Here is a 24,662-nt window from a genome sequence, read left to right as displayed (position 1 = left end):
TTTTTTTTGTGAAGAGTTTATTTTGGGGGCACTTGGGTGGCTCAGTCAGTTAAGCATCCAACTTTGACTCAGGTCATGATTTCACGGTGTGTGAGTTCGAGCCCCACGTCAGGCTCTGTGCTGACAGCTCGGAGCCTGGAGTCTGCTTGGGGTTCTGTGTCTCCCTCTCTGTCTGCTGCTCCCCCATTCACACTCTGTTTCCCTCTCCTTTGAAAATAAATAAACACTTTAAAAATAATTTAAAAACCGTTAAAAATTAAAAATAAAAAAAAAGATTTTATTTGTAAGTAATCTCCACACCCAACGTGGAACTCAAACTCACAACCCTGAGATCAAGAGCTGTACCTTGCACTGACTGAGCCAGCCAGGTGCGCCTCCACCCCTTTACTCTTGGGATCCAATTGATAAACAAAGAACCCACGGGTTTGTAAACACCAAAGCCCTCTTTCTTAGTCCATGGGAAAGCTAGAGCAAGGATCAACATTAGCAATAACATTTATTCATTAATTCATTCAACCAACATCTTTGGAGCCCCCAGAGATGAAAAAAATCCTCTGGTGTCAAATTTCATGAGACATCAGCAAAAAGGATGGAGAGAAGGGAGAAATGTTGAGTTTTATTTTAAGCTTCTGATTGGGTTTTCCGTATCAGGCTTAATAAAAGCTTCATAGGAGCAAGTCATTGCAAATATCTTGCTTCTTAATCCTTTTGACAGAAATTAGCTACCATTGCAGGGAAGGGGGTTTTACAAGGATGATTATGCAATGTCGTACAATCAGCCAAAACGACATGATATTCAAAACCTTTGAAGAGCCTGGCGTTCCTGCTTTGGAATGACTCAATGAAATGTCTTCCACACTGTCTCTTGGGAGACTTCCCTCCTGTCCCACCTATCTGTGGTTCTTCAACCACACCCAGGCTTTGCTCCCACTCTCCGAATTTCCCATTTCCCAAGTATTTGTCACCCTGAGTTATTATAGCACCCCAATTCACTTTCATACACTTAGTTATGTGGAAGTTAGTCATGTTGTTAGCTACTGGAAAATAAATTTGTAATGATTTTGTCTGAACTGTCACACAGTATGCTTTCTTGACATCTGGAATCCAGGTAAGGTAGACTGGAATGAGCACAATGCTACAGCGAGAAGTGCCAGAAAACAGAGATATGACGGCAAAGGGGCCATTAGGAGAAGGACAGTAAACTTAACGTTGATTCGAATGCACAGAATATCAATACCGATGATGTACAAAAAGAACCTATGCCAGCTATTAAAAAAAAGGGGGGGGCGCCACAAAATGAATAAGATATAAGCATTCTGGAACCTTAAGAAGTTTCTGACCTAGTGAGAAAGATGGATATTAAGTGTGAAATCCCATTGAGAAATACAAATATAGTTACATAGGAGCACAAAGAAAATACTTATTAACCCTGCATATTATAGCACATGGGTCATGGAACTGGTTAAAATCATGGGCTTTGTAGACAAGCCTGGGTTAAAATACTTACTTTACCATCTATTGGCTGTCTAGTTTTGTGTTCTTTTTTTAAATTTTTTTAATGCTTTTATTTATTTTTTTGAGACAGAGAGAGACAGAGCATGAGCAGGGGAGGGGCAGAGAGAGGGGGAGACACAGAATCTGAAGCAGGGTCCAGGCTCTGAACTGGCAGCATAGAGTCCGACGCGGGGCTTGAACCCATGGACCCGAGATCATGACCTGAGCTGAAGTCGGACGCTTAACCGACTGAGCCACCCAGGCGCCCCTAGTTTTGTGTTCTTAAGCAAGTTACTGTCCCAAAGGTAAAATGGGTTTAATACTAATAATTATCTCATAAAATCACGTGTGAGGCTCAATGAACTTCATACACATGTGCCATGTAAGTGGTCAACACATTTCCTATTATTATTAGGTCACTAAAATGGTCTGCTAGAAAAAGCCTGTATTAGAATGATTATAAGGTCATTTTCTGTCTTCTACACTTCAGTTCCATGCAAAAAGAAGTCAGATTTTCCAGGGCTAAAAAACAAAATAGGCAAGAAGAATGAAAAGGAGGAGCTATATCGTTTTGCCAACTATCACGGTCTTTGTCTTATTGCCCCTGTTACTGGCTGTAGGAGACTTCAGATCCCAGATTACATGCCATCAACCTTCTGTGAAGAATTCCTTGAGTGCAGCTGGCACTTCCTCATCCAGGGTTCCATAGCAGTTTGTCTACAGTTCTTGAATGGCAACCATACCATAATCATAATACCTACAATTTATTGAGCACATGTCACTATTATTCAACATAATTCGGTCTCATCTCTGATGCATCTCTGCAATGCCAAATAATAGTGGGAATTACTGCTCCCACTCTGCAGGTAAGGAAACTGAGGACTAGATAAGTCAAGAGAATTGGATAAGGTAGAAAATCTTGAGGCTAAGATTTGAACAATGGTCTGACTGATGCCAAAGCCCTATTTCAGTGGTTCACCACATTGCTTCCTCTTTTCCACATATGATTTGAACTATTGATTTAAATGTCTGACTCCCAGAGCAAAAACTCTTAGAGACCAGAGGCTCTTTCTTGCACGTACATGTATCTCCAGCAATTCATACTAGAGCTGGCATATAGTGAGCACTTTTTGCTCACCAAAAGAATTGTATGACTAAATAAATAAATTAACATTTATTCTTAGACATTCAAAAGAGGCAGCACATCTCAGTTCATGGATTAAAGGCCTCAACATGGATTTTGTTATTGATCTTGTGATTTTGCTCAATTCATTAGTTTTTACAGTTTTTTGCAGATTCCTTAGGATTTTCTACATACATAATTATGTCATCTACGAGTGAAAATAGTTTACTTCTCCCTTTCCAATGTCAATAGTTTATTACCAAGAGTTCATTCATTACATTGCTGTACAGAATAGAAATCAAATTTTAGAATACAGCCCTTTAAATAGTTGGGAATTTCAGGGGCGCCTGGTGGTTCAGTTGGTTGAACATCTGACTTCGGCTAAGGTCATGATTTCGTGGTTGACAAGTTCGAGTTAGAGCCCCACGTCAGGCTCTGTGCTGACAGCCTGGAGCCTGCTTTGGATTCTGTGTCTCCCTCGCTCTCTACCCCTCCCCTGCTCATTTTCTGTCTCTGTCTCAAAAATAAATAAACATTAAAAAAATTTTTAAATAGTTGGGAATTTCCTAAGATTTCTATGTTAAGGTAATATCTAAGTTGCTGTAATGAAAAGACCCCAAATTAGAGCTGTCCAAATAAAATGAAGTTTTATTTGCTTTTATACAACTCTCTTGACTAGTCCAGAGAAAGGGAGTGCCTGTGAATTCCATAAACGGTGCTATTCCCAGGCTGCCATCCTTGTCTGCATGATGAAGGCTGGTCTCTGAAGCCTGCCCTCCCTTCTGCAAGAACAGAGGAAAACAGGAAGTCCAGATGAAGTGATTTTCTGTTGGGAAAGTAGAGTGGATGCTGTGCATATCTCTTCTATTCACATTTTGTAGGAGGAAATGCTGTCATCTGACCACACATGACTGAAGAGGAAGCTGGGCAATATAATGTCTCGCTGGGCAGCTAGAAAAAGGTACAAAAGGTGGGGAGCAATTATGCGACTGCCACACCCTTCCAAAGCAAATGCAATAATACTTTTCTTACCTAATGGTCAGACTTTGGATCAACATTCAGAGAAAAAGCCACAGCCCTTTCCAGTATGTGAAAATGCCATGAACAGAACATACAGAGGTAGTCCCCAAATCCTGGTCACTGTTCCCCGTGAGAGGAGAGGAGTTATTCCACTTCTAGAGTGCTCTAACAGCATTGTGAGCAAAATGAGGGCAATAAAGAGCAAGACTGCATCTGTGGTTTTCCCCTGGCATGCTTCAATTTTTCCTAGGCTGCTGCTGGAAGAAAATGAAGCACATCAAAGATGTGGAAAGATGGAGAGAAGCCACTAGGTACAGACACAGTGGTTACAGGGCAAAGTGACGACTAATGGCAGGGATGGAGACAGCACACCAAGGAGAAAGCACAGTCTGGGATAATTTAATGCAGAGCAAATATCCCCAAGCACATTTGAGTGTTCTCTGAAGGCATCACTGTGTTGCTGCCAACCACAGAAATTGATGCTTGTGAGGAGGAACTGTGTGAAGGTCGTCTCTAGAAGATGAATATCGGCCCCAGTATTATTTACGTCCTCCCCATCTCTCTTCACTCTCCTCTCCCCATCTCCCCCTACTAAAAACCAATCCTAGGATAATTTTCATCCCAATTAAATGAGATTTAGGTGACCATTAAAAAAATACCTTTAATGAGAAAAGAGATCTCAACAAGGGTACCTATCACCTAATGGAATGATTGCTGTGTGATCAATAAGGAAGGTTAAATGGCCCAATAGTCACAAAATGATGCATTTAGTCTACATGATAAAGCTATATTTAGTAGACAAAATTAAAATGCTTCCGTGGCTTAAAGGCAAACTTTACTTACCCAAATAGTCTCACTACCCATAGAATTATGCAAATCAGGTATTTGTAAGTTGAACTTCATGAACTTGACATTTAATGAAGGATTTCATTCTTTTCCATACTTCGTTATGCAGACAAAATATATTTGATGAAAATGAGAATGCATTAATGGATATGTTTAAAGTTATTATTGGTCACGTGTGTGTGTGTGTGTGTGTGTGTGTGTGTGTGTGTTTTGCTTTGTCAGTTTTCCAACTTTAGAATAGAACCTGGACTTCAGAGCAAGTGTTACAAGAGCGGATTTTTTAATCATTTTAAGAATGTCATTTGCATCATTGTAAGATTTGTCCAAAGAAGAAAAGTGGTAGAATAGATAACTCTAAAATGCAATAATCAGAAAGCAATCTATATTTGTTTTAAGAATATGTGTCTGTGTGTATATGTATGTCTAATATTCTTGGTATTCCCAGAATTTTGAACAACTAACAAGGGAACTGACTTGGTCTGACTTGAAACTAACAAGGTCTGACTTGAAAAAGTTACAAAGCTTCTAGCTCCTTTACCCTCTTGACCTCAGTAAAGCTAAGCAGAGAATTTGGTTCAGTTCCAGCCAACAGGATCTTTTATACATCCACTCTGTAATGATTAGTGATTTTAAGGAGCAGAAAGTATCTTTAGCCAGCTTCAGCCCCAGAGGGGGAGTCTGCCATAAAGATACAAACAAGGAGGCATGTGGGAGTCAGGAACAAGGAATGACCAAGACTAGAAAGCTATCAGAGCTCTCTCATTTGCACCTCTTGATTCATAAGGATTTTTTCTGCTTCTTTAGCCCATGGACAGAAGTTTACATATTACAGGCCTACATGGACAGACTTGTCATCTCCGAATTACAGTTCCAAATTTCCAGCATAGGAAACCATATTGGCCAAATTTATTTCAGGTTTCTTCCCCTCATCCTACCAGCTATAGTTGCTGTGGCAAAATCACATGTGTGAAAGTGGCTAAAAGGGAAATATCCCTACAGATGGAGAGGTAATTCCCAGAGGAAGGAGATTACTTAGAGGTGAACTGATAGTCTCTAAATTATCTTTTTATATTATGTGTTTAGCCCAGAATAAGCATTGTGGGAACCAAAGGGATGCTTATAACCCCTGTCTTAATAAAGGTCACAATCTCATAAACCCACCTCTACAAATGAAGGAGTAAATGTTAGTGCTATGATTAAGTACTGAGTGATGGCGTTGATCCAAAGGGGCTGATTACAGTAGAAGCAAGAGGGAATTTAAATGAAGAGACACGGGTTCAGATCTTGGCTCTGGCTTCTACTCCTTATGTATCCTCCATGGGTCACAGATTTTTCTTTGTGGTCTTCATTTTATTCGTAAAATGTGGAGGATTATATTTAACTCAAAAGCATCTTGTGTTGCTTCAATGCAGTCCCCAGCTAGTTTACATGTACCTAGCACACAGCAGAATACAACAGTTTGGTTCCATGAGCTCGTGTTAAACACACAACCTCAGTGAAGCACTGGACTACGTGTTGGCAACAGAGGTAAGGCACGGGCGTTGGTTGTCCTTCGGGAAACCGCAGTCTGTGGGAGTGAGATTGTAGGGGGTGGGGGGGTGGTTGGGAAGGAGACAAATGAACAGATTATTGCAGTGAAAGGTAGTACATTTGTTGACTATGATTCTTGATGTGGTTGGGGTCAATCTGGGCCAGTTTCAGGGAGGTACGAAGACACAAGCTCAGCCTTATGTAGCTAGATAGGATTTTAGCAGGAACATTTCATATCAAACTGAGGTAAGACCTTGAGTGGAGCTGACTTAGCTTCACAAGATGATGGTTCACATTTTCTGTGGTAAGGAATCTAAATTAATAATTTAAAACACCTTTTCCCAAATGCTGCTGTGCTTAAATAAAGGGGCGAAGGGAGATAGCTACGGTGTTTTTTGTTTTGTTTTGTTTTTAATATAATTTATTGTCAAGTTAGCTAACATACAGTGTATACAGTGTGCTCTTGGTTTGGGGGGTAGATTCCCGTGATTCATCGCTTACATTCCACACCCAGTGCTCATCCCAACAAATGCCCTCCTCGATGCCCATCACCCATTTTTCCCTATCCCCCCTACCCCACCCACCAACCCTCAGTTTGTTCTCTGTATTTAAGAGTCTGTTATGCTACAGTTTTGAAGAAGGTTTTTACATGGTAAGGGAAGCTAGAAAATCCACACTTGCAGACCACCCACCTTGAGGCAATTAAGAGCCTATTTTCTGTGCTCGGTGAAAATGAAAATACTCAAGAAAGGAAATGTACATTTGATTTAATAGCATAAGTTAAGAAAAGTTGGACCACAATCTAACAGTAGATAAATTTCAAAATCACTCTTTGCTGGACTTAACTGGGGGGGGGGGGGGGTGGAGGAAGAAGTGATACCCACACTTGACTATTTTGAAGCTGCTGATTTGATACACTAGTCAGATGTTGCCAGAGCTATTTACCATCTCAGAACAATTTGTTCACTTCACTCAGAAATTAGAAGTGTGTTTTGGCCAATAATCCTAAATTTATTTTGTAGTAGTCATTTTTCTTAATGGAAGTGTTTTCCAGATGTTGCCTAAGTCTAGTTGTCTGGGCCCTCTTCCAACAAATGAGGAAAGTTTGATTTCATAGTGTTGTCACTGTTGATTCTGTCTAACCTTTGGACTAATTGGTTCATCCCAATATATTTGCACTGATATATAAGACTTCCAGAACATTGGAAAAACTCACTATTTCTTTTACGGGTAAGTGTCAAAGTTAACTCGCTTCGTGGAATTAAATGTGTTTTCAATTCAATAGGGCTATGCTTTATTAAAGAAGTTTGAGAACAGTTTTTAAGGACAGGAGTAGGAAAGTTTTGAAAAGGATCACAGCTACACAATACACCTGTTGGAAGCTTACAAATTTATATGGAGAGTTAAGGGAAAGTTGGAATGATCACTCCTGTGTTTGTTAAATTGAATTTTGCTGAAGCTGGTTATTTTTTCCCTGTAAGCTGGGATTTCAACCTTGCACTGTAAGTATATACTATAATTTAAATGGAGTTTGAGATAGGGCTGTTTTTCATTTGGGAGAATTCTAAAGTATTAACATGGACCATAACATGATTGAGATGGTGACTCATGATTTCTTCTGCATAAGATGGTGAAATATTTACAGTAGAATTAAAGCTCGTTATCTTTAAAAGTCTTGTTTCAAGAGTGGGATGGTTTTATCATTAACCCACATTTTAAAAGTTACCGAAACACCGTAAGTAACATGGGCATAAATTAGTGGTGAGATTTAAGAGCAGTATTCTGATGCTTTTCTTTTCTTTTCAGTGAGGTCTCGGTACCTGGAAACAGACATGGAGTGGAAAATACTTCCCATGTACTTGCTGCTGCTTTCTGTTTTCTTGATTCAGCAAGTTTCTTCTCAAGGTAGCTTAACCACCAAAAAGACTTATTTAACAACTGTTGCTAATCATTCTGTTTCGACTATTATGACCACAAAAGAAACAGATTTCTGAAAACGTACATTTGTTTGAATTTAATGTATAGTATAGTGTTAAAATTATGTAAAAGCGTATGCAACATTTCTAAGCATTTTGGAATTCTTACTTTTGCTCATGTCTTATGAAACCTTTCAAGTTTGGAGCTTTTCTATAGACTAATTTTTGTACTCATTTTTGCGGTGACTCCAAAAGCTAAAAAAGAAACCACGGGCACATGATAAAACTGTGCTATTGTGATACAGTATCATCAGATGAACTGAAAAGAATGACGTTTAAATGGCATGTAATTTTTGCTCACATGTTTCCAGTAAATTTAATGAGTATTTTACATCAAATAAATTATTGCTAGCTTCTTTCAGGATCTTCAGAACTAGGCACCGTGGTACAGTGAGCATTGACAATGTTTCAAATGGCCTTGGATTAATCTTGAAAGTGCTCTGTTTCTTACAAGAACTAGTCATCCAGGAATGGACTCTACTTGTGTGAATGTCATCTTATATTATAATATTGAACTATTCACAGTACTCTAAAAACTGTCCTGGATGAACAGTTCTTGTCATTGACATTTAGAGAATGTTAAGATATATCCAGTGCAATCACCTTAGCAAATGTCTCTAGCATGCGATCAAAGTTGATTAATGGCAATAATACTGAACATCGGATTTTCATATCCTTGTTTTTCTTTGATAAGCAAAACCTGAGAGAAGAAAAATCAAGGTGCATGCTTGTTATGGTGAAATTGCATTTATAAAATAGGCATTTCCAGGAAAATAGTTAAAATTCCCATAAATCTAAGCATGAGAGATAATCTCCTGACATGGACATAGTTTCCGAATCACTAAGATAAGATGGAAAAACACATGGAAGCACATGTGAACGTTTAATAAGGAATCATGGCCTCTACACTATCTTTAGACTCCTCTGCTGTCTTACGATAGCATTACAAGGCTCACAACACTGAGAGCATTTCCTAATCTACCTTTCCTCTGGAATAAGATCAATTGTTCTCCAAAATGGTTTTACTCTCCTTTAAATGAATGAATGTAAAATTATCTTTAAAATTAACAGTGGTAAAAGTAGGACAATCACTTAGTCTATGAAAATAAACTTTTCCTATAAAGATAATTGATTTCTTCATTCAGAAATCTGCTAATTAGGAAAGAATAGATTTTAATGTTGTGTTGTCTGCTTTTCTCGCCTTCTCAATTTCTCATTCTCTTTTTCCTTTATATATAATATATGTATTTATATACATACACTATATATGCGTTTTTGTATGTATTGTGCACATATGTACGCAAAAGGTTGTGGAAGTTGTCCTAATATCTACTATTTTCTTTGCATGTGAAGACTTTCAGTTTCCCAGACTCATTATTCTGAGATTTTTTCAGTGTGTTTCAACGTCCCTCTATGGATTTAGGACATTGCACCTGCCAATTTCTATTCCAGAGACGGATTCGATTGTTACATTTCTGTGGTTTTATCTCTCAGGAAGGTGTTTTCCAAATGACTTTCAGAAATATATTTGAGGATAGCTATGCTTTTGTTCATATTGTTGTTTTTTTCACCCAGAATAACTCTGACCTTTATATTCATGCCCAGATGCTATTTGAACAGTTATTTATTTTGTCTTCTCTGTATCTGTGGTTGTAAACATCTCACTTCCTCAACATTTAAAGAAGCGGTTATCCTCACCAGTAAAAAGAGGAGGAAGCCTAGGGAAGTTTTTGCTGGCCTAACCAGCTTGTTTTAAACTCAACATGAGGGATGAGAGGCAATGTGATTGGGTGGGAATAGTGTTGGCTTTAGAATCAGATATATCAGAGTTCAAGTTCTAGGTGACCATGTAACTTGTTATCCAAATCAGGACACTTCAGAGAGTGAAAGAGGTCAGTATGAATAATTTATAGGTAACACATATTTATTATAGGTATTATAGGTAACACAATTTATCTGTAATACATATATCCTGGAACCATTAACTAACCAGGTATTCTTGAGCTAGTTATTAAAATCTCTGTGTTTCAGCTGCCTTATCTCTCAAAGGGGGCTACTAATACCCTCCTGGTAACATTTTCATAAACATTAGAGATAACATATGACTGAGTGTCCAGCACAGAGATACAGAGATGCTCAATAAATGTCACCTAGCCATCATTTTAGCTGCAGCCTCAGTTGAGCTGTGGCCGCTCTCCGCACCACAACTCCCCAACCCCACTACTGCTGGAATATCACCCTCTTTATGCAAAGCCATTACCTTTGCCTCATTTTCAAAAGTGTATTTATCTTCTCAGTCTGGTGAAGAATGAAGTGGCATGATCAAGGTCACATCAGAGATCAGGCAAAGATCACCTGGACCCATTGCTAACCATCATCCCCAACCTTTTCCAATTGATAAAATTCTCCCTGACCAAATGGCTTTGTCCTCCTCATTAGACCCCTTCCTTTCTGTAAAGTGGTTTGGCCATGTTTACCCTAGTATTGTATAATTTTAGATTTACCAAGCTGTGCAGGGAGATGTGGGGAAGGGTATTCTAGAGATGCCACCTGCAACTGTGATTATAACTGTCAACACTACATGGAGTGCTGCCCTGATTTCAAGAAAGTCTGCACTGTGGGTAAGTCCTGACAGCTAGTGTCTCCCCTGCCAAGCAGCACTGTTCTGTGAGTCCCCTTGCAGCCCCTTCCAGTGCTGTTTCCATACTACTGCGCTTCTTTTTGCTTAAATGCCTTTCCCTTCCTTGCATAAATGTTGCAGCGTGCTGTACCTAAGGATGGTGTCAAAGCTCGTGACTCTTGGGGGAGGGAAAAGGAGGGGAGCCTGGAACTCTGACAGGTGCACAAGGTTATTGACTAGTCCAAGTAAAATATCTTGTTTGAAATAGAGAATGCTGTGACTCAGGAGTCATCAAGTAAATAGTAATGAGTACTATTCACTTACCAATCAGAGATATAACTGCTTAGTGATGGGGTTCTTCCATAGCTTCATCAAAAGAATCCATGGATATAAAATAATCTTATCTACTGTTTGTTTGATATAAACATGTTTCTAAATTGTCTGAAAAAAGTCACTTTAAGTACGAAGCATTAGTGTCTTATGAGGAATTTCAGTTAAAACCCAAAGGGTAGGAATTTTAAATGATGGGTGGTATTTCACCTGAACGCATTTTTAGATCATTTTGTTAACACGGGCATTTCATATCCAATTTATGAAAATTATCATTAAAAGTGGTTCAAAGTTATGTTTACTTCAGAATTTGTATGTGAAGTTGATAAATATACTGCTGTACAATTATGTGTCGTTGAAGGTGATAATTTCAAACAGGCTTTGGTAAAGTTATTGTGTCTCTAACCAAAGCTTATTTTGAAATGAGCAAGTATAATCTATGCCACGGGATTAGGCTGAAATCTTTCAACGCCACATGTTGCCCAGTTCATCATAATAAAAGTCTCTGCGTTATAAATGATTTCTGAGCCTAAACAGTGACCCATCTATATTATGCCAGCTCTTTGGAATATTGTAGGATCTGACCATTCACTTAATAAGCATCTATTACAAAGCAGTGGTGTGACATGGAGAGGATGGGGGGATTTCATATGAAGGGTTCCCACTTTTCCATTGTCCGTATGTGAAATGACTCAGCACTGGGGTGTCTCTTAGAGTCTTGAAAGGCAAGAGAAGCTTCCCTAAGGCACCATATTTCCTTCCTGACTTCTCCACTTAGAAAACCGTGTATTTTCCAAATTTCAAATAAAAGACTCAGAAATGTACTTTTGGAACTCTAGGCAGCTATAAGGTGGGAAATGGCTATCAGTACATGGGTGTGGCTGCATAATCAGTAATCTATGTTTTGTTTTGCTCTGGATAGAGCTTTCCTGTAAAGGCCGCTGCTTCGAGTCCTTTGCAAGAGGGAGGGAGTGCGACTGTGACTCGGAATGTAAGAAGTATGGCAAGTGCTGTTCCGATTATGAGAATTTTTGTGGAAAAGGTAAGCATCGTGGTATCAGTCAGCGCCTCTCAGTACAGCCCCATCTATGCACCTACCTTAGCTTTGCTGATAATGTCCAATACGCACTCCACCCAAGGACTTGATTTTACTAGCACAAGCCATTTCATATTAATTTTGCTTCACCAAGATGAATTGATGAAGGAAAGCCTCTTCCAACAGCACTGCCTGGTTCTGCCAGTCTCCAGGAGCTCCAGAGATCGCTGGTTGAGGAATAGAGAGAATAGGGGCTGAGTGCACATACTTTTTCCTCAGGTGTGGTTCAATTTCAGGTGCAATTAACAGTAACCAGCTCATTCCAGGATTTCTTGTTTCACCCTAACGGTGCTGACCCCACAAAGTCAGCAGTCCTTTGAGTTAGCTGTGCTTTTGGCTTCAGAGTTTTTGAGTGTATATTGAAGGACAGAATGACACAGCTTCTCTAAAGTAGTAAATTTAGGAGTTTGATTAAAGACACTGAAGTTATAGGCAAACCTACCGAGAAGTTGTCAACCGTCTGTTGTATGTCCCTTCTCATCTCTGGAGCCCATGGCCATCTCTATCTAAATCCCTGTGTGTGATAGAGTCAATAAAAAGGGATATTGCTCCATTTTAAAATCCTCCTCTCTGGTTATAGGTCCTGGAGAACTAATCTGAGAGTATAATAAAACTTCAGATTTTCCAAAACAGTTTAAAAAGACTTAAATAATGAATTCTTTTCTTTACCAAATGTTTATTCTTAAATTATACTTTGTTGAAACAATATTTGTGAAGGTAAAAGTGAAAATAAGCATTGCTTGCATAATCTTATTCTATTTAAACAAGACTGTACGTCCTGCTTCTTTTGAACAGTGGAGAAATAGGGTAAAAAACTGTTTATCAGCATAGTTGAGGGATATTTCTTAACTGTTCAATGTTTTCATTGGAAAGCAGTCCAAAAATAATGGAGACAACACCCTCATAATCAAAAACTGAGTGTGGAGTTCCTGCAGCTTTCAGAAGGACCCATGATGAAGGATACATATTTATTCATTGCCCTGATAATGGTTTTGGCTGTGAAACAAAAAAGAATTTATTTTGGATGGAAGATGAGTGGGAAGGAAGGTTGGGTAGAGAGTGATGAAGCATTGAAAGAACGTGTTAAAGACCATGCTACCGGGTGCTGGGTCAGATTACTTGAGGTTTAAGTAGGACTCAACAACAACAAATTTGATGAAGGTCATGCTTCATTTACAGAATTCACAAAGATAGTCAGGGTCTCAAGTGAAAATAATGGAACCACCCAGAGCTTCAATACTTCATTTTTTACAAATAACAACTGAACCATCTTATGACACACCTCTTAGTTGTTTCGGGATTGCTATAGACACGGCTGGTAGGCATCTATACATTTCAAAATCATAGTGTTTCAAGAGCTGAAAAAATGTGGGTGAGAAAACAGTCCAAGAAGTTGTTGATTATGAGCTAGTACATGGCAGAACTGAGCTGTTTGGGGGAAGACAGAGGAAGGTGTGGGGTGGTCAGCTCACAGAGACTGCATGGGCAGGGGTTTCTGGGATGTTTGGTCAGAGCAGCAGGATTTATCACAATTCCCTCTACCCAGAGCATCTCATTGTCCTCCGCTTTCTTATCCTCTAGAAGTCCCTCTCCTTTTCTTCTGGTTCCTAATGATCAAAACACATCCCTTGTCTTGTCTTCTAGACACAGAAAAGGTAGGAGGACGGGTGAGAAAAGGTTTCAAAGATACACACCAAACCATTAACAGTTGTTTAACTTGGGGAAGGGCAACACATTTTGAGAAAAGCATAATGTGAAGGTGTGAACTGTTTACAAGGCTAAATATTCATGTACAGCTTTTGTAATTAGAAAGAAGAAAGGTGGATTGGCATCATTTTATTTAAATGAATATGAAAACAGGACAAATGTACTTATTATATTTCTCTTTGTGAGAGCACACATACCTGTCATTCACATGCAGTAATTATTTTTACCATCATAGAAGATTGGCATAAGGTATGGAGTTGAGTTGAGGGTTTTTTTGTTTGTTTGTTTGTTTTTTGTTTTAGGAGAGAGAGAGCGAGAAAGATTGGGAGAATCTTAAGCAGGCTCTATGCTTAGCGTGGAGCCTGATGCAGGGCTCGATCCTATGACCCTGGGATCATGCCCTGAGCTGAAATCAAGAGTCGGACGCTCAACTGACTGAGTCACCCAGGTGCCCCTAGAGTCAGGTATTTTTTAGGCAGAGAAACACCTTCAGAAATCATCTAGAATAAATATCTCAATATGCAGATCTGAAAACAAAACTCAAGAAGGGTTAGTTCATTTGCCCAAGGTCACAAGGGTAGAGACTTGCAGGGCTAGGGCTGGAATTCAGGTTTATATTTTATAGCAATGCTCCTCAGAATTAATCACTTTGCGGTAATTAGTGTTAGGCTAAGGGCCTGCCTACACTGGTTTTCACCAGCCTCTATTCTTGAAGCCAGATGCATCCATGCCTTTTACAGTTAAGAGTTGCTGATGAATGTCAACAAGATGTTAACTGACTTGTCTCGCTTGGCCTCAGTGCATAATCCCCCATCACCATCTTCAAAGACTGTACCTCCAGCTCCAGGAGCATCTCAAACCATCAAATCAACAACCAAACGTTCACCCAAATCACCAAACAAGAAGAAGACTAAGAAAGTTATAGAATCAGAGGAAATAACAGAAGGTAGGAAGATGACAGATGTAAAAAAAGGTTTTGAGATGGACTAAGCTGTAGGTAAACTACTTTTAAAAGACTCTTCATAGAAAAAGGGAATCATATGAGTCATGAAAGGCTTATTACACTTTTTAAAAAAGTGTGTTTTAAGTCAAAGTTTAAGCCACATTATAAACCCTCAGATATTTATTTTTCTTACAACTGAACCCAGCATGGGTGTAGGTTACAGTAATCAGAAGACAAATCTCATTGGGAAAAAAAAGCCCAGATCTTCTGCAGAATAATTAGATTCTGTGAGACATGGGGAATTTGAGAGAAAGTAATATATATTGCTGGTATCTGTGATAAGCTTAGCTACCTGGCTTTTAACTGACAAATTTAAAGAGCAGTTGATCATATTACTGATAAATTAAAAAAGCAGAACATGGACATTTGCAGAGCAGTCAACAACATTTCTCATTGTATTTGGACTGGCGTTTTTTGCTTTCAATTGCAGTTGGTGTGATCAACCTTTTTATTTGATTTATAGAACATTCTGTTTCTGAAAATCAAGAGTCTTCTTCCTCCTCTTCCTCTTCCTCTTCAACTATTCGGAAAGTCAAGTCTTCCAAAAATTCAGCTGCTAATAAAGAATTAAAGAAGAAACCCAAAGGTTTGAGCATTGATAAAGATCAAAGACTATATCAATGCCATATTAAAAATAATTCTCTAAAAGCAATGCGTGTTGGTAGAATGGTTTGAGGACATTTCAATACTTGGGGCATGTATAGATTTGTAAAAATAATTTGTGAAAATTATTTTAGAAGATACTAATGAGAACTTCCTATAGGAAACTAGTGCAGAGCAGCTAAGAAAGCACTCTTAAAACCAAGGATAAGAAGATGCTATAGCAGCAGCTCTGGAAACACAGGATGGCACCGGAGATGATTATTTATGGTTTTTTATTTTCATTCCTGTCTACCTGATATCATTTTTCTTTCTTCTCCTTCTTCCTCTGTATTCCTTGTGGTTTTTGCTTTCCCTTTTATTTTTCCTTATTTTATTTTGCACACATTTATATGCTGCTTTAAGTGTTTTAAAACGTTAATCCATTAAAATCTCATACACATCTCTGGGAAAGGCAATATTATCCACGTTTTACAGATCTTTTTTATTATTTTTCTAATAAATTATGTCATATCTGGCTGATTTTCTTTTTTTGTAGTAGAGACTGTCCCACGGAGTAGGCTATTACCTCCTAAAAAAAGATTCCTTTTGTTCTATTTTTTTTTTTTTTAATTTCCTGAAATTCTAAAATACATTCTCTTTCTCCAAGGAAATACTGAATTTTGGATACTGGAGTTTCAAAGAACTCTATTTCCTGGGTGGTTGTTATTTCCCCTGAAGCCTTTACTCTGGCAGAATAGCCAAATAGTCTTTGAATCATCCAGAGTCTTGCATACAATGCAAGTGCAATACAGGTTTGTTAAATGGAACGCATCTCAGGGATGAGCTCTTGATGTGCTCTTTGGGTAGCTGCTAGGAGAAATCCTGTTCAACAAGGTCTTCGGCTGCCATGGCATCCTAATCCCCTCTCTGTATCCCCTGGGCTGCTGAGTTTAGGTGGGCAGAGGAAAGGGAAGAGCTAACAGCTGTGTGTATGGAAACAGATTAGTAGGCACCGCTGGAGTGACTGGAACAGATTCCTGAGGTGTAGTTGTAGAGGCTTCCGAGGCCAATTGGTACAGTTAATCTTGAAGATGTTGGAACTAGGTTTCCAGAAGGAAGAGTGCAGCACTCAACAGTGTGAAGTAAAAGGAGTGGAGGAAGTGAGAGGCAAAGAACATTAATATAAAGAGATGAATTCGTGTAGTTGATCATGTTGGTAATTTCAAAGTTGCCACTTGTTTCTATACATTAATAGTATAGACTTTTACTTGTGCTTTTTCATCCCTTCTCATCAATTCCCTAAAATAGCCCAATCAGATGAGTTAATCATTTCCCATTTTACAACAAATTAATGAATTACAGGTTAGCAATTTGCCTACAGATAAAGCAGTTCGATCAGCTATCAACACAGCTAGCTGGTAAGGACGAGCTCTTTAGGTCACTATGGAAACTATTCAAAAGTAAAAAATGTGCATATTTTTTTTCTAGTAAAAGATAACAAGAAGGAAAAAACTCCTAAAAAGAAACCTAACCCTGAACCACCAGTTGTAGATGAAGATGGAAGTGGACTGGACAATGGTGACGTCAAGCTCACCCCGACTCCTGACATTCCTACCACCCAACGCAATAAAGCTACCACATCTCCCAAGGTTACAACAGTCAAACCGACAAATCCAAAACCCAGTCTTCCACCTAATTCTGATACACCCAAAGAGACATCTTCAACAACCAGTGAGGAGACAGCAGTTGAAACTAAAGAGACTTCTATAACGAATAAACAGACTTCAAATAGAGAAAAAGAGAAGACTACTTCACCTAAAGAGAAAAAAAGTGCAGAGAAAACACCTGCTAAAGATTTTAAACCAACATCCAAAGCTCCTACTACATCTACACCAAAAGCTGAAACTACAACCAAATCTTCTGCTCCCACCACCACCAAGAAACCTGTTTCCACTACCCCCAAGAAGCCTGCTCCCACCACCAAAGAGCCTGCACCCACCACTCCCAAGAAGCCTGCACCCACCACCAAAGAGCCTGCACCCACCACCCCCAAGAAGCCTGCACCCACCACCAAAGAGCCTGCACCCACCACCCCCAAGCAGCCTGCACCCACCACCAAAGAGCCTGCACCCACCACCCCCAAGCAGCCTGCACCCACCACCAAAGAGCCTGCACCCACCACCAAAGAGCCTGCACCTACCAAGGAGTCTGCACCCATGGCCCCCACGGAGCCTGCACCCACCACCCCCAAGAAGCCTGCACCCACCACCAAAGAGCCTGCACCCACCACCCCCAAGCAGCCTGCACCCACCACCAAAGAGCCTGCACCCACCACCAAAGAGCCTACACCTACCAAGGAGTCTGCACCCATGGCCCCCACGGAGCCTGCACCCACCACCCCCAAGCAGCCTGCACCCACCACCAAAGAGCCTACACCTACCAAGGAGTCTGCACCCATGGCCCCCACGGAGCCTGCACCCACCACCCCCAAGAAGTCTGCTCCCACCACCAAAGAGCCTGCACCCACCACCAAAGAGCCTGCACCTACCAAGGAGTCTGCACCCATGGCCCCCACGGAGCCTGCACCCACCACCCCCAAGAAGTCTGCTCCCACCACCAAAGAGCCTGCACCCACCACCCCCAAGCAGCCTGCACCCACCACCAAAGAGCCTGCACCCACCACCCCCAAGCAGCCTGCACCCACCACCAAAGAGCCTACACCTACCAAGGAGTCTGCACCCATGGCCCCCACGGAGCCTGCACCCACCACCCCCAAGAAGTCTGCTCCCACCACTCCTAAGGAGCCTGCATCCACTACCACCAAAGAACCTCCACCCACAGCCCCCACGGAGCCTGCACTCACCACTCCAAAGGAGCCTACACCCACTGCCCCCAAGGAGGCTGCACCCACCACCCCCAACAAGCCCGCTCCTATTACCCCCAAGGAACCTGCACCCACAGCCCCCAAGGAGCCTGCACCTACCACCCCCAAGGAACCTGCACCCACAGCCCCCAAGGAGGCTGCACCCACCACCCCCAACAAGCCCGCTCCTATTACCCCCAAGGAACCTGCACCCACAGCCCCCAAGGAGCCTGCACCTACCACCCCCAAGGAACCTGCACCCACAGCCCCCAAGGAGGCTGCACCCACCACCCCCAACAAGCCTGCTCCTATTACCACCAAGGAACCTGCACCCACGGCCCCCAAGGAGCCTGCACCTACCACCCCCAAGGAACCTGCACCCATGGCCCCCACGGAGCCTGCACCCACCACTCCCAAGGAGCCTGTACCCACAGCCCCCAAGGAACCTTCTCCCAGCATTCCCAAGGAGCCTGCACCCATGGCCCCCACAGAGCCTGCACCCACCACTCCCAAGGAGCCTGCACCCACAGCCCCCAAGGAACCTGCTCCCAGCATTCCCAAGGAGCCTGCACCCATGGCCCCCACGGAGCCTACACCCACCACTCCCAAGGAGCCTGCACCCACAGCCCCCAAGGAACCTGCTCCCAGCATTCCCAAAGAACCTGCACCCACAACCCCCAAGGAACCTGCTCCAAGCATTCCCAAGGAGCCTGCACCCATGGCCCCCAACAAGCCTGCTCCTATTACCACCAAGGAACCTGCACCCATGGCCCCCACAGAGCCTACACCTACCACCCCCAAGGAGCCTGCACCCACCGCCCCCAAGGAGCCTGCACCCACCGCCCCCAAGGAGCCTGCACCCACCGCCCCCAAGGAGACTGCACCCACCGCCCCCAAGGAGACTGCACCCACCGCCCCCAAGGAGCCTGCACCCACCGCTCCCAAGGAGACTGCACCCACCGCCCCCAAGGAGACTGCACCCACTGCTCCCAAGGAGCCTGCACCCACAGTCCCCAAAGAACCTGCTCCCAGCATTCCCAAGGAGCCTGCACCCACAGCCCCCAAAGAACCTGCTCCCAGCATTCCCAAGGAGCCTGCACCCACAGCCCCCAAAGAACCTGCTCCCAGCATTCCCAAGGAGCCTGCACCCACAGCCCCCAAAGAACCTGCTCCCAGCATTCCCAAGGAGCCTGCACCCACAGTCCCCAAAGAACCTGCTCCCAGCATTCCCAAGGAGCCTGCACCCACGGTCCCCAAGGAGACTGCTCCCACCACCACCAAGGAGCCCATCCCCAAACTTCTCAAGGAGCCCACTCCAGCTTCTCTTGAGACACCTGCTCCAACCAACTCAGAGGGCTCTACTACAACCACCATGGAGCCTCCCACTACTCCCAAAAACCCTGCTGAATCAACTCCTGAGTTTCCCAAAGAACCCACACCAAAGGCTCTTGAAAACAGTCCCAAAGAACCTGTTATACCTGTAACTAAGGCTCCTGGAGTGACCACACCTGAAATCACTACAACAGCTAAAGACAAAACAACAGAAAAAGACATACACATGACACCTGGAATTATGGCCGCTGTACCTACATCAACTCCGACAGAAGAAAAGACCACTGATTCCAAAACAAGAACAACCACACAAGTAACATCAGCCACATCATCCAAAAATACTCCTCAAGCCACAACTCTTGCACCCAAAGTAATGACTACAACAAAAAAGGCAACTACATCTGAAGAGACTATGAATAAACCCGAAGAAACCACAGCTGCACCAAAAGACAGAGCTAATCCTAAAGTGTCAACTCCTAAATCCCAAAAGCCAACCAAAGCACCAAAAAAGCCCACTTCTACCAAAAAGCCAAACACGATACCTAAAAGGAGAAAACCAAAGACTACACCAACTCCCCCAAGGATGACTACATCAACAGTGCCCAAATTACACCCCACCTCTTCCACAAAAGCCATTCTCCAAACTACCACCAGCCCCAACCAAACACCTAACTCAGAAATAGTTGAAGTAAATCCAAATAAGGATGGAGATGCTGCAGGAGAAAAACCTCACACGATCCCCAGGCCCCCTGTGTTAACTCCTATATTTATCCCAGGCACAGATATCTTAGTGAGAGGATCCAATCAAGACATTGCCATCAACTCCATGCTTTCAGGTAACAAGCATCAGTTACTTTGTTTTAAAATTGGTGATGTTAACTTAAATTTATTTGGACCAGAATGCCAAGTTAGTATCACTCTATTGAAGTACATTATCTAGAATCCTGAACTTGTTAACTTGTGGAGTTTTACAGCTTCTCCATAGGTAAGCAGAGGAGTAATTGTAGTAAGGTTATTTGGTCTTTGGAAAATCATGTAATAACCTAGTGTGCTAGGAACTTAGTGCATCTGTGTCTATATGCAGACACAGTGTATAGAATGTCAAAAATACTTAAGTGGAAGTCTATCCTTAAAAGAGTATAACGCAAAGCAAAAACCTGCAATATTCTTTACCAAACCAAGTCTCAGAGGCAATCCGAACTGAAAAATGGAATTTTGTGTTGGGATCAAACATCCTATAATTATCTAATACATGTAGATAATGGGTAACCTGGCCTATTCCAATTCGTAACTTATTTTTATATATTACTTTTTGAATAATGATCACTTTTAAGTAAAACAATTATGAAATCTCTCTCTTCTTTTTCATTTTTGAAATACACACACCTCCCACTAGTCCCTTCAAAGGCTCAGGAAAAGGTGAACAGAGGAAAACAACACTGTGGGAGGATTTGAAAAGAATGTGAACACTTTTCGCATTTTCTTTTATCTTGGCTTAATTTTTTGTTTTAGATGAGACTAATTTATGCAATGGTAAGCCAGTAGATGGGCTGACTGCTTTGCGCAATGGAACACTAGTTGCATTTCGAGGTGAGCTATGCACGTATTTCTTTTTCTGCTCTTCATTTTGTTCTTGGCATTTGGGAGAACCAAAGAAAAGTGGAAGTTTGGGTTAAGCTTTCTGGAGGGAAACTGATTGATGAACGTACCTCACACAGTATTATGAGAACCTGAGAGTAATAACCAAAACATAAGATTAACAAAATTGGACATATTGGGAGAGACAAACAAAACAAAGAACTTGAAGAGATACTACTAAGATTTTTCGTTCCATTAGAATGAAAAGGTAGTTCATAGTTTGATTTCGTATCAAATGAAATATCAGGATTTGTATTACCTGCTCTATTTTATTTGAAAGTAACATCTTGATTGCGATGTTTTCTACAGTGCTACATTGTGTGTGAGTGTAACAGAGCAGCAGTTACTTCCTGTTAATTCTCTGCTGTGCCTTCTGCTGGTCCAGTCCTCTTATATTTTAATTAAATCTGACCAGAAACAAATCATAGACTAGCACAGTAGAGGCTAAAGAGATTTTGGCAGTCATTGAATTATAACTCCTTGGTTATAAAAGGTAAAGAAATGGAGAGAGAAGTAACTTTCTGTTAAGTCACAAAGCCAGAAGTTTCTAGGGAAACTGGAAAATTAAAATATTTCAAAGGCTTGAACTTCAGACTTGAGAAATCTCTACTCAGAAATGTTCAAATACTAACTATACTAGTCCTCATGGTATTGACTAAACTTGTCATGTAATGCTTATTTATTCAATCTGTTCTTACGATAAACTAAATTTTTTTCATTTTGATTTCTTTATTGGGATTCATTCAGCTTATAGGCTGATAGATCACTTTCAATTTTAGGTCATTATTTCTGGATGCTAAGTCCATTCAGTCCACCATCTCCAGCTCGTAAAATTACTGAAGTTTGGGGTATTCCCTCCCCCGTTGATACTGTTTTTACTAGGTGCAACTGTGAAGGAAAAACTTTCTTCTTTAAGGTAAGAAAAATATCTTTTTTCAGAGAAATCAGCAACAAGCCATTCTTTATTATAACAGCATAAATCAGCTTAACCTCTACTTCAGAAGGGTCTCCATATTTTATTAAGCTATTCTATCATCAAAATTTAATCTGAAAAGTTAACAACTTGGTAACATTACAAGCTAATTTATTCACTTAATGAAGTTAAAACTTTCTCCCTATATTTAAGTCTAAGAATGAATCCCTAACCTTTTTATTCCGAAGCTGTTAACATCATTTCCTCTGTTGAATTATCAGGATTCTCAGTACTGGCGTTTCACCAATGACATAAAAGATGCAGGGTATCCCAAACAAATTGTAAAAGGATTTGGAGGACTAAATGGAAAAATAGTGGCAGCTCTCTCCATAGCTAAATACAAGGAAAGACCTGAATCTGTGTATTTTTTCAAGAGAGGTATGTGTTACATAATTGACAAGATTACAAAACTTTTAAGAGTTGATTTGTCTGGGAAATTTTATTCAATATTTTCATTTATTACTGGGTTTACTGTCAAAAGATCTTTAATGGCTGGAATCAGATATTTTCAATGAAAAAACTGAGGACAGGAAAGAGTATTTAGAGCTCTCAGCATACAAATTACAATTTCATTTGAATGTTCAGGTCCTTAATGTAAGTGTCATCATTTACTTTCAAACAAAGTTAAATATACAAATATACAATTTGTTGGTTTTGTTCATTCAGGAAGGATTTCAGGACTCAGTAATTATTTTATAATACCCTTGGACTAATGGTCATTAATGTCAGGACATACTTTATGAAAGACCTTGATCATTTCCTCTATCTTGTAAAAGCTCTTTTCTACCTTTTTGGAGGATTAAGCTTAATTTTCATTATTATATGTGATTTTCTAATACATAATAGGTGGTGGCATTCAGCAGTATATTTATAAACAGGAACCTGTCAGAAAGTGCACTGGTAGAAGGCCTGCTATCAATTATTCAGTGTATGGAGAAACAACACAGGTTAGGAGACGTCGCTTTGAACGCGCCATAGGACCTTCTCAAACACACACCATCAGAATTCGCTATTCACCCATCAGAGTCTCTTATCAAGACAAAGGTAATGTTTCTCACTGTGTTAAAAATTCTTGCACATGAAATAGATGTTAATACAGTTTCTTACAGAATAAAGCTTATTGAATGCAGTGACTAAATAGCTCTAATAATTTAAAGCGTATTGATGTAAAACATCAATCCAACTCAGTGGAGGACCAGATCAATACTTTCTTTGTGTGTGTGAGTAAAGAAATGTTTATTCAGGTTTGTTCATTGTAATTAATACCACTTATCAGGTACCTCTTACCAAGAACATTACATACAAATCTGTAAACCTCAGAAGAGTCCTGTAAGGTAGGTATTTGTACCCTGTCAGAGAGAGCAAAAACTAAGGCACTTAAGTTAAATAACTCGCCCAAAGTAATGCTACTAAGTCACCAAACTGCGATTCAAACCCAGCTCTGCCTAATGGCTGCTCTTTCCTATAGTACATTGCTTTTCAGTCTGATATCTTTAAATCTACAGGTTTCCTCCATAATGAAGTTAAAATGAGTTTATACTGGAGAGGATTTCCAAATGTGGTTACTTCAGCTATAGCACTGCCCAACACCAGAAAACCTGATGGCTATGATTATTATGCCTTTTCTAAAGGTAAGCTATTAAGTAAAATCTTCATAGGTTCTTACAGATGTGCTCTAATCTCTGAAATAATATAATTAAAGCAAAACCACGAGTGTTCAATGGTGACTAAAGATAAGAAGTTAAACTATACTTATTCTAATTGCTCTGAAAAAGAGAAAGTTTAGATTTTCACTTTATTTTCAATTGAACTGAATGTGCTACAATTCAATTCTGTACTATCCTTCATGAGATTAAAGCCTAGTATAATAAAACATATTACTTGAGTAAAACTGCTACTAAAAACAGTATTTTACTTCTACTGCCTGTGGCATTTATAGGAGGTCTTGTGCCACAAAATATTACTGATTTGCATCACTACACAGTCATGAAGATCACAAAGAAGTTGAGAAACTACCTTTATTAATTCAATTATATTACCTGGGGCACTTTTCTTAGAAAAATTCAGAAATCTAAGTTATTCTACCTATATAAATGTCAAAAATATTTTTAAAGGATAAAACAAGTGAATAATTTTTTAGACTTAGTTTTTCTCAAATTCTTACCGTGAAAAAGGAGAGATGAACCTAATTTTATGGAAAGATGGTGAAAGGTCAGTATGGGAAAGCAATTTTCTTTTTGTAAATTCAAATTAATTAATCTAAACATTTCTGATATGAAATTGACAAACACTATCTTTGAGTGTAATAATAAAAAAAACCCCTATTTTTAGTTCAGGTGTTTTGTTTTCTTTTAAATTAAAAAAGGATTTCTCTTTTATTTAGATCAATACTATAACATCGATGAACCAAGTAGAACAGCAAGAGTCATTACTACTCGTTCTGGGCGGACCTTGTCCAATGTCTGGTACAACTGTCCTTAGACCCACGGGCAAAGGAAGAATCAACTAATTAAAATGAAGAAAAAAATG

The 24,662-nt window shown here is 40.4% G+C and overlaps 1 protein-coding gene across 1 annotated transcript; it reads left to right on the top strand.

Moving 5' to 3' along the window:
* Positions 1-7,126: 7,126 nt before the first annotated feature.
* PRG4 (proteoglycan 4) lies at positions 7,127-24,628 on the top strand. Its single transcript, XM_081791865.1, has 14 exons — positions 7,127-7,243; positions 7,820-7,918; positions 10,488-10,610; positions 11,862-11,981; positions 14,542-14,688; positions 15,209-15,331; positions 16,816-17,524; positions 18,188-20,358; positions 21,035-21,112; positions 21,940-22,076; positions 22,355-22,511; positions 22,980-23,177; positions 23,639-23,764; positions 24,517-24,628. Exons 2-14 carry the CDS (start codon positions 7,846-7,848, stop codon positions 24,612-24,614), a joined length of 4,260 nt encoding a protein of 1,419 aa, XP_081647991.1. The 5' UTR covers positions 7,127-7,243; positions 7,820-7,845; the 3' UTR covers positions 24,615-24,628.
* Positions 24,629-24,662: the final 34 nt, after the last annotated feature.

The sequence above is a fragment of the Panthera onca genome, chromosome F1, assembly GCF_046562875.1.
Source record: "Panthera onca isolate mPanOnc1 chromosome F1, mPanOnc1 haplotype 2, whole genome shotgun sequence".
NCBI classification, from domain to species: Eukaryota; Metazoa; Chordata; class Mammalia; order Carnivora; family Felidae; genus Panthera; species Panthera onca.
This window is presented reverse-complemented; position numbering and strand designations above follow the sequence as displayed.

Excerpts from the sequence above, each read along its gene's own strand:
- PRG4 (XM_081791865.1), top strand. The coding sequence starts at position 7,846 with ATGGAGTGGAAAATACTTCCCATGTACTTGCTGCTGCTTTCTGTTTTC. Across the intron at positions 21,113-21,939 it reads AACACTAGTTGCATTTCGAG|GTCATTATTTCTGGATGCTA; the intron begins GTGAGCTATGCA and ends TTTCAATTTTAG. Across the intron at positions 22,512-22,979 it reads TGTGTATTTTTTCAAGAGAG|GTGGTGGCATTCAGCAGTAT; the intron begins GTATGTGTTACA and ends AATACATAATAG.